This window comes from Oncorhynchus clarkii, chromosome 26 (assembly GCF_045791955.1).
Source record: "Oncorhynchus clarkii lewisi isolate Uvic-CL-2024 chromosome 26, UVic_Ocla_1.0, whole genome shotgun sequence".
NCBI lineage: Eukaryota > Metazoa > Chordata > Actinopteri > Salmoniformes > Salmonidae > Oncorhynchus > Oncorhynchus clarkii.
Window position 1 is genome coordinate 12,389,189 of NC_092172.1, and position 10,579 is coordinate 12,399,767.

Consider the following 10,579-nt stretch of genomic DNA (forward strand, 5'->3'; position numbering starts at 1 on the left):
TACTTTTGAAAATGAGCTCCCAATGCATTTCAATGGGGGAAAAAAAGGGGCCATAGACTTCAATGGTAAAAATAAATAAATAATTATCTATGTTCAGGCTATTCTAACATCAAATTCTTTAAGATCTTTATCAACTATAAATATATAAAATGTACTTAAAATGACTCACCAACGCTCTTTGATTGTTTTATATCCCCTAGAACCGGTGTTCTTCTGCCACCTGCTGCTGAATGTCAGATTTGAGGGAAGAGAGGGATATAAATATGAGGATTAGGGAGACATAAGAACAAAGAGGAAGAAAATAGTCAATGGAAGTGAAGAGTGCACTCTTGACGTTAGTACAACCACCACCACTACCAGTGAGTGATCCCTGTCATACCCACTCCAGGGGTCTTTCCACCATCCACCGCTTCCACATCCTCCCACTCCCTCCTCTTGTCTGTCAGAGCCTAACATTAGCCTCACATCCAGCTCCAACCGTCTGTGTTTGTTTAACTCTTTTCCTGGCAGCTGTGGCAATCTGAAGGGGTTAGGGGTCAGGCAGGCCAGCATGAGGGACAGGAGGCCTGATCAACCTCTTCAGTCACAGCAGGAGGAAGTGTTGACCTCTCTAAGGCCGTGTCAGCACCCTTCAAAGCACAGGAACAACTCTGTGATGATGCAATGACACCTCCGTCATTGTCATTTCCTCCACTCACAAAATACATATGAAATGATTAGAATCAAAGTAAAGAAATCAGAATTTTAGGTTTATTTACTTTTCTAAGTTATCACTTTAGGAAAGGCAGATAAGGTAAAAAAGGAAAACACCTGAAATCAAATGGCAAAAAACACTGTTGGATAAAGTAAAAGCAGTAAAAGTATTAGCACAACACTTTAAACACTTTAAAATAACAGGTACCTCAAACACAACACAACACTTTAAAATAACAGGTACCTCAAACATATTGACAGACATAAAGAGAAATGAATTTTCGCAGGAACAATCATTGTATGGTTGTAACTGCTTCTTGAACATAATATACTAGTCTGCTGCTAGCATCATTTAATGTTGTACTGATCCCAAAGTAGAAGAGACATTTGTCAGACAGTGCAATGTCAAAAAAACAAAAACATCTAGATTATTGCTCACTTGTAGCTGTAGTTACTTTACCCATGGCAACTAACTGCTACGGTATGGTTATGTGGTGTTCACACTTCAATACAGATTTGAATTAGAAATCCATTTCTGAGTTTCTCATAGTGTCTATGTACCATAGTACCAACATTTACGGAGAAATGCTCCTAGGCAGCAGTGAGAGAAGTTCTGAGAGTACCTGAGGGTTGCTTCTTAGAGCACAAAGCTGGCAGTCTGACTACATGTGAAGATCTCACTCTGAGTACTACATATTTTCATACAGAGAAACATGGAAACACACATGGAGATCCAAAGACACCACGGCACACACAGACACACACACACATTTTGCTCAAAATGTCATCAACCTCTTTCCCATGGAATATGAACCGTCCATTTATCACACATCTCCTTCTTCTGTCAAACTTCTTTCAGGATGCAGGGATTCCTTCAACCTCTAACTCGACTCTAGAAGATCCCAGGCAGCAGGCGATAGGGAACTGCATCCGTGTAGCGCTTCCAGTCTTTGCCGTACTTGCTGCTGCAGCGATGCTCGTCTCTCACACAGCGGTGCACCAGCAGGATGGTCATGTAGACGATGTAGAAGTAGGGATGAATGTGGCCGAAGCCGCAGGCTGCACAGTAGGCCAGCGAGCCCATCAGGTCGCCCGTGTAGTTGAGGTGGCGTGCCACGCCCCAGAAGCCGGAGGTCATGAGCTTGCTGTGGTGCAGGCCGCCGTCACCCGAGCGGTAGGCACACTCAATGAAGGTGGGCTTCTTGCCCCAGACGGAGCACTTCCCCTCGGTACGGCGGAACAGGTCCTTCTGGTGGTTGGTGGAGCGGAAGACGTAGTAACCCACCAGACCCAAGAGGAGGACAGCAGCAGCATGGGCTGTGGAGAGCTGGACTGGGTTGTACACCAGGTACAGGCCCTGTAGAAAGAGACATGATGCCAAACATACAGTATGATGTCTTGGCAGTTGAACGGAAAACAAGAAAGACTCCATAACAGCTACATTTAACTCAGGGTGTATAATCGAAGCGCATCAACTCAACTACAATTTCCATGACCTATTCACATTTTTGCAGTGGCTTCTGTGTTGGGTGTCTGACTAGTTGTTTTTTTTACGATGATGTGACTTACCTGCAGCGTGTAGAGGAAGGGCAGCCACACACAGTCTCCCCAGCCCAGGTACCAGCCAAAGTGGTCATGGCAGATGTCAATCGTCTTCAGGTACCATGCCTCATTCCAGAAGAAGTCGAGAACATAGATTGCCTGGAGGAGTAGCTATTACATTAGTAGCCATTCATTGGAGGTAAAGCTTGCCTAAACTGGTTCAGTCAAAGCTACCACTCTAAGGTCTAGTTTAGCTAGGTCACTCGCTAACATACACTGCCATCTAGTGGTAAAGGGAGAGGAGTGTCTCACCTGCAGCACATTAACCAGGATCATAGAGTTAGTCACATAGCCATAGAGCTCCTGCTGTTTGGCTGCATAGGAGAGGTTGATTAGAGTCCAGGCAACAATACCAGGTCTCCCGTTGAAGAAGAGCTTGAAGTCGAACCATTTCCCGATGCGGGGATTGAACTCAATGCCCATCATGTAGTTATAGAAGACGTTGCCTGTGAATTTGCTGGAAAATGATAAAGGCAATTCAGATTAAATAGGCCCAAAGTGACAAGTTTGAATGAAATATAACATATTATTGGACGCATCTAGTCCTCACCAGTCCTCGGCATTGGTGGGGAAGAGGTAGGCCTTGACAAAGGCAAAGGTGGACACAACATAGCCCAGTATGTTGGTGCACCACAGCAGTGGGATCCAGTTGTCGAAGATTATGGTGGGGGAAAACCAGTGGAAGTATTGAGCGTTGGCATACCATAGGGCATGGGTGATTAGCCACGACTGTAAACCGTTGATCTCATACTTGTTTATGAGGCCTAGGAGAGAACAAACAATGTGGGGTGAAACCAATGACTGCATATATGAATGGACAAAGCCATCGATCACGTGAGACTATTCATTCCTATGTGAAGACTCAATAGCGCATTGAAGCCAAATTAAGTTGTTTCAGATAGCGTCTCATGGAGACAACGTGCGCAGTTTGAGCTACTCCTGGAAGTGGCGTTGGGGGATCATGTTGGGGGATCATGTTTTCTGAAAACAATGCCTGCAGTACCGTGGTCAGGCTTGAACTTCTGTGGCTTCAATGAGAGGGGGCAGTAGTTCTCCCGGGTAGAAAAGAGCCAAGTGTTTGCAGTCAACAACACTCAACACTATTGTGCACATAAAATATCTGTAAATATTAATAGAAACCAATCCTTCATGCAAGAAATCTCCAAAAATTAAAATGTTCTCTTCTCGGGTGCCTTACCTGCTGGGGTGCGAGCTCCATCCTGAACCCCACCAGCATAGCCAGGCAGGAACTTATGAGTGATATCAGGAACACACATGTAGAGCACCACCTGATGGAGAAACAGTGTCATTCCACAGAACTCCCATCGTTGAAATATTCTAATGCAATAAACCATAATAAAATGTCATTTACACACACGGCCCTACCTATGGCCTTACCTGGAAAGAGACCCAGACGGTGTAGATCTGAGCAGCGGTCCAGGTGAAGGAGGGGGCCTTTTCCCAGATGGAGCGCAGGGTGGCCTCTCCACTGTAGAGCTCTACCAGGGGCTGGCTGACCGAGCACTGGTATTGGTCACACACCATGACGAAGAAGAACACCAGGAAGGGGGCTGTGCACAGCAGCAGGATCACAGCGCTCAGAGAGAACCAGTCCACCTCCCTAACAGAATGGTAGGTGTGGAGGAGATGGGGGAAATAACATACAGAGTTGTAATGGTGAAAATGCATAATCATTGGAGCATTTATAATAATTCATCATTCCTAAAAAAGAATCTGTAAAAAAATGTTAATAAAAAAAAAAAAAAAACACTTGACACCTTACTGTAATTTATTTGAGAGTTGTTATTATTAGGCTGTAGATCTAATCCAACATAAACACTATGGGCCGAGGACTTTGCCTTGTGGTGTACTGCCAACTTTGCTAGAGTTCACTTTTAAAGATAAGCATGACCAGTTTATCTTACAGGCTCATTTGAAAACCACTGATTATATGACAAGAATGATATAGTCCAACATTTCAGTGACTGTCTGTCCATGTAGTGACTGTCCATCAGTGGAGGCTGCAGAGGGGAGGATGGCTCGTAATAATGGTCGGAACGGAGTGAATAGAATGGCATCAAAATACCATGCCACTTATTCTGCTCCAGCCATTACCACGAACCCATCCTCCCCAATGAAGGTGCCACAAGCCTACTGTGCTGTCTATGTACAGCACAAATCAACATAAATCCTGAGAGCCTAGTTTTTCCTTTTTTAAATAATTCCGTAGTGAATCCTTTCGCTAACCTGAGCTTTGTATAAGGGCTACAATAGCAAAAACATGTACAGTGGCAAGAAAAAGTATGTGAACCATTTGGAATGACCTGGACTTCTGCATAAATGGGTCATAAAATGTGACAACATTTCTCAACAATAGACAAACAAACAGTCAGCTTAAACTAATAACACAAACAATTACATGTTTTCATGTCTTCCTTGAACACACCGTGTAAACATTCACAGTGCAGGGTAGAAAAAGTATGTGAACCCTTGGATTTAATAACTGGTTAAACTTTCTTTGGCAGCAATAACCTCAACCAAACGTTTTCTGTAGTTGCGGATCAGACCTGCACAACGGTCAGGAGGAATTTTGGACCATTCCTCTTTACAAAACTGTTCCAGTTCAGAAATATTCTTGGGATTTCTGGTGTGAGCCGCTCTCTTGGGGTCATGTCACAGCGTCTCAATCGGGTTGAGGTCAGGACTCTGACTGGGCCATTCCAGAAGGTGTATTTTCTTCTGTTGAAGCCATTCTGTTGTTGATTTACTTCTGTGTTTTGGGTCGTTGTCCTGTTGCATTACCCAACTTCTGTTGAGCTTCAATTGGCGGACAAATAGCCTTACATTCTCCTGCAAAATGTCTTGATAAACTTGGGAAATCACTTTTCCGTCGATGATAGCAAGCTGTCCAGGCCATGAGGCAGAAAAGCATCTCCAAACCATGATGCTCCCTCCACCATACTTCACAGTTGGGATAAGGTTTTGATGTTGGTGTGCTGTGCCTTTTTTTCTCCACACAATGTTGTGTGTTCCTTCCAAACAACTCAACTTTAGTTTCATCTGTCCATAGAATATTTTGCCAGTTGTGTTATGGAACATCCAGATGCTCTTTTGCGAACTTCAGACGTGCAGCAATGTTTTTTTTGGACAGCAGTGGCTTCTTCTGTGGTGTCCTTCCGTGAACATCATTCTTGTTTCATGTTTTACGTATCGTAGACTCGTCAGAGATGTTAGCATGTTCCAGAGATTTCTGTAAGTCTTTAGCTGACACTCTAGGATTCTTCTTAACCTCATTGAGTATTCTGCGCTGTGCTCTTGCAGTCATCTTTGCAGGATGGCCACTCCTAGGGAGAGTAGCAACAGTGCTGAACTTTCTCCATTTTTAGACATTTTGTCAAACCGTGGACTGATGAACATCAAGGCTTTTAGAGATACTTGTGTAACCCTTTCCAGCTTCATGCAAGTCAACACTTCTTAATATTGGGTCTTCTGAGATCTCTTTTGTGCGAGGCATGGTTCACACCAGGCAATGCTTCTTGTGAATAGCAAACTCAAATTTTGTGAGTGTTTTTTATAGGGCAGGGCAGCTCTAACCAACATCTCCAATCTCGTCCCAATGATTGTACTCCAGGTTAGCTGACTCCTGACTCCAATTAGCTTTTGGAGAAGTCATTAGTCTAGGGGTTCACATACTTTTTCCAACATGCACTGTGAATGTTTAAATTCTGTATTCAATAGAGACAAGAGAAATACAAGAATTTGTGTGTTATTAGTTTAAGCAGGCTGTGTTAGTTGAAGATCAGACCTAATTTTATGACCAATTTATGCAGAAATCCAGATCATTCCAAAGGGTTCACATACTTTCCTTGTCACTGTCACCTTTTAACTTATTTCAGTGGCAGCGACCCATAACCCAATGAAACCTGGAATAGACATATAATGGAAATATAATGTGTGGGTGATGGAAGCTTGTGAACTGATTCAAACTGGTTGTTTATTTTCCCCAGTCAAATACTTTACTTCCTTTTCATACTACCTTTGTCTACTGAAGATTAAGCAGGTCCCCACACACAATCTTGCCCAATATTTTGAGCAGCTGCCCTCCCCAAAGAAATATAAGGTCCCACTGTTCAGCAAGAATAGGAGCAGGGCAAGTTTCATTCCGACAGCCTGAACAGTGGGACATAGGACAGATGTAGGTCCAATGGTCAGACAGTAGGCCACAGGGACTGTGCATATGTGTGCATTAACTATGACATTTCCAGTGTTTTCTGTATTAGGTATTTGTATGCTGATTTCACAAAATTAATTTCCATATAAATGGAGATTAAAGATGGAATCCGCAGTTGGGGAAACAGCGCCACTGTCTGCCCAAAGCCGTTTTTGTTTTTCTTTGATGAAGCAGAGGTGGGGAGTGTACAAGAAATCGCTGCTCTTTGCTGCTCTTTGCAGTAACTACATTGTTGCAAACAGATGTGTCAGTTTCACCATTAAGGATTGCAGCTTTAAGTATATCGTATCATAATCAGTCCTGACCCAACAGACAGTGAACATAGTTACATGTGAACCCAGTTACCCGAGTAGAGCATTAATGACTATAGGCCTACAGTAGGTCAGCTTCATCTTACCATGCTCTTCCCCACTGCCCTGCAGGTTCCTCTGTTGTCTCAGACGCCCCCCAGTTAGAGCTGAGCCTCTGGCGCCTCCGGGTGGCCTCCATGGCCACTGCAGAAGACATCTCTAGAGAAACAGAGAGAGAGAGTAGAGAGTCATGGTAGTGACCAAGACATAACAGACCGACTGTACCTTATAGCCAATAAGGTAATGTGGGATATCAAAGGACATCTGGTGGCCTTTGAGGACCTGACCTAAAACATTATGTGATGGTGCTGTACATGATACATGGTTAAATATTATTAGTAAACCTTAAGGATCAAAAGTCGATTACACAAGGCTGCATGGGGTGTGTGTCCAAGAGTGATAATGACAAGCCAGATGGCTACTATTTGATGCACACAGGATGTTGTATAATACAGATCAAAATGTCACAAATCTTTTGGTCCCAGTGTGGTAAGGCCTACAGTTTGTCTGTTTGACACATGCACAATTCTAAAGGTTTATGAATAGACATGAGAATGATAATTCTACAATGAGAGGTTTTAGCACAACACCGTTGTGTATGTTAGCAAATCTAATGCAAATGTTCAAACATATCAAACACACTGGAAAAATGTGTAAGTACACTTTAATAACACCATAACTGCATATGATTACTACATGGGCTCAAAGACCCCATAGAACCAAACAAACTTTTTCACCCCCATTATTAAACTACTTCTAATGTTGCTCATCCTCTCCATTAATATAAACATGTATGCATGCATTACTTCGTCGATTTGGTTAAAAGTGTCTGCTAAATGGCATATATTATATCATTATACCATACATCAGAGGTAGGGCCTACACATGTACTGTAACAATCCACAGAAGGGGTAAAGCAGACACACAGGGATAGTAATAGCAGGTCTCTGGGTATAGGTCATGTTACAGTGCCTTGCGAAAGTATTCGGCCCCCTTGAACTTTGCGACCTTTTGCCACATTTCAGGCTTCAAACATAAAGATATAAAACTGTATTTTTTTGTGAAGAATCAACAAGTCACAATCTTGAAGTGGAACGACATTTATTGGATATTTCAAACTTTTTTAACAAATCAAAACCTGAAAAATTGGGCGTGCAAAATTATTCAGCCCCTTTACTTTCAGTGCAGCAAACTCTCTCCAGAAGTTCATTGAGGATCTCTGAATGATCCAACGTTGACCTAAATGACTAATGATGATAAATACAATCCACCTGTGTGTAATCAAGTCTCCGTATAAATGCACCTGCACTGTGATAGTCTCAGTGGTCCGTTAAAAGCGCAGAGAGCATCATGAAGAACAAGGAACACACCAGGCAGGTCCGAGATACTGTTGTGAAGAAGTTTAAAGCCGGATTTGGATACAAAAAGATTTCCCAAGCTTTAAACATCCCAAGGAGCACTGTGCAAGCGATAATATTGAAATGGAAGGAGTATCAGACCACTGAAAATCTACCAAGACCTGGCCGTCCCTCTAAACTTTCAGCTCATACAAGGAGAAGACTGATCAGAGATGCAGCCAAGAGGCCCATGATCACTCTGGATGAACTGCAGAGATCTACAGCTGAGGTGGGAGACTCTGTCCATAGGACAACAATCAGTCGTATATTGCACAAATCTGGCCTTTATGGAAGAGTGGCAAGAAGAAAGCCATTTCTTAAAGATATCCATAAAAAGTGTTGTTTAAAGTTTGCCACAAGCCACCTGGGAGACACACCAAACATGTGGAAGAAGGTGCTCTGGTCAGATGAAACCAAAATGGAACTTTTTGGCAACAATGCAAAACGTTATGTTTGGCGTAAAAGCAACACAGCTGAACACACCATCCCCACTGTCAAACATGGTGGTGGCAGCATCATGGTTTGGGCCTGCTTTTCTTCAGCAGGGACAGGGAAGATGGTTAAAATTGATGGGAAGATGGATGGAGCCAAATACAGGACCATTCTGGAAGAAAACCTGATGGAGTCTGCAAAAGACCTGAGACTGGGACGGAGATTTGTCTTCCAACAAGACAATGATCCAAAACATAAAGCAAAATCTACAATGGAATGGTTCAAAAATAAACTTATCCAGGTGTTAGAATGGCCAAGTCAAAGTCCAGACCTGAATCCAATCGAGAATCTGTGGAAAGAACTGAAAACTGCTGTTCACAAATGCTCTCCATCCAACCTCACTGAGCTCGAGCTGTTTTGCAAGGAGGAATGGGAAAAAATGTCAGTCTCTCAATGTACAAAACTGATAGAGACATACCCCAAGCGACTTACAGCTGTAATCGCAGCAAAAGGTGGCGCTACAAAGTATTAATTTAAGGGGGCTGAATAATTTTGCACGCCCAATTTTTCAGTTTTTGATTTGTTAAAAAAGTTTGAAATATCCAATAAATTTCGTTCCACTTCATGATTGTGTCCCACTTGTTGTTGATTCTTCACAAAAAAATACAGTTTTATATCTTTATGTTTGAAGCCTGAAATGTGGCAAAAGGTCGCAAAGTTCAAGGGGGCCGAATACTTTCGCAAGGCACTGTATGTCAGCGGAAACGTTTTTGGACAAAATCCAACATACAGATACAACGATAATGCTGAGGGGAACACCTTTTGTACGTAGTTGACAACAACACTTTCGGCAGAGTGACGGCTGTCACACATTCACATAGACCACTCAAATAATTTTGTATACAAGACTGATTGAAGTAAGTAGAAGGTGAGTTTCATAAAAAGCATAGACTTCATTCTCCACCCTTTTAACGTTACTTAAAATGACTGATAGGCCTACAACAAGCGTCAGCTGCTTTTACACCCGATTATTGAATACATACCCGCAAGTCCCTGAAATGGTATTGTCAATAATTCTGTACGAAATGTAGACAACGGATCGAATGAATAAATAGACGTTAGATAGAGGCTCTCACAAAACAATTGATAACAAATTGCCAAACGCTGCCATAACGCACCTCCAGAAAAAGCCATAACTCATATGGACAATAGATAATGCATAATGTCGAGGATCATAGACGGAAAAATAACATAAGCATTATATGCAGACATTGAATTTCAATAGGTCTGTCTAAAATATAATTTCGTAGGCTACTCACCAACTTCTAGGACCTATGGGAAAACTCTTGGACCAGATGTGTATGATATAACGAATAAAAGGTTCTATATTAACAACAACTCCGCCCAAATAATAAATGCGTGCGAACGTACAGCCAATAACGTCTCAGTAGGGTACGCGCCGCACTGCCATATCGACCTCTGATTGGATAACACTGATCTGAAGCCACGAGCGCCTGATGAGCTCATGAATAGTTGGGCCATTAAAAATAATACATCCACATTCAACAAACCGACAGACCCAAATAAATCCTCAACATATTTTGAACCAATAAGTGGACAACATCACACAGTCACACTGTCTTCATGATGACAATATCTGCATACAGCTGTCAGATGATGACAGAATAATACAGGATGATGTAGCTAAAATAAATACAAATATTTATAGATTAAATAGTAGGCTACTTTTATATTGTTTTTTTTTCATGAAGTCGCAACTTTATACAACATGTGAAGTATGAGATCTACTTTTCATCTTGGTTTCCACAATATTTTTATTTATGGAAGCATCAACATTTTTAAGTCTGAAATAT

At 42.2% G+C, this 10,579-nt stretch overlaps 1 protein-coding gene across 1 annotated transcript; it reads right to left on the reverse strand.

Moving 5' to 3' along the window:
- Positions 1–728: 728 nt before the first annotated feature.
- Positions 729–10,066, reverse strand: LOC139385094 (7-dehydrocholesterol reductase-like). The gene is made up of 9 exons (XM_071130144.1): positions 10,025–10,066; positions 6,924–7,035; positions 3,694–3,916; positions 3,494–3,584; positions 2,846–3,059; positions 2,548–2,752; positions 2,263–2,394; positions 919–2,050; positions 729–874 (listed from the first exon to the last, which is right to left on the reverse strand). Exons 2-8 carry the CDS (start codon positions 7,031–7,033, stop codon positions 1,586–1,588), a joined length of 1,440 nt encoding a protein of 479 aa, XP_070986245.1. The 5' UTR covers positions 7,034–7,035; positions 10,025–10,066; the 3' UTR covers positions 729–874; positions 919–1,585.
- Between the last annotated feature and the right edge of the window lie 513 nt (positions 10,067–10,579).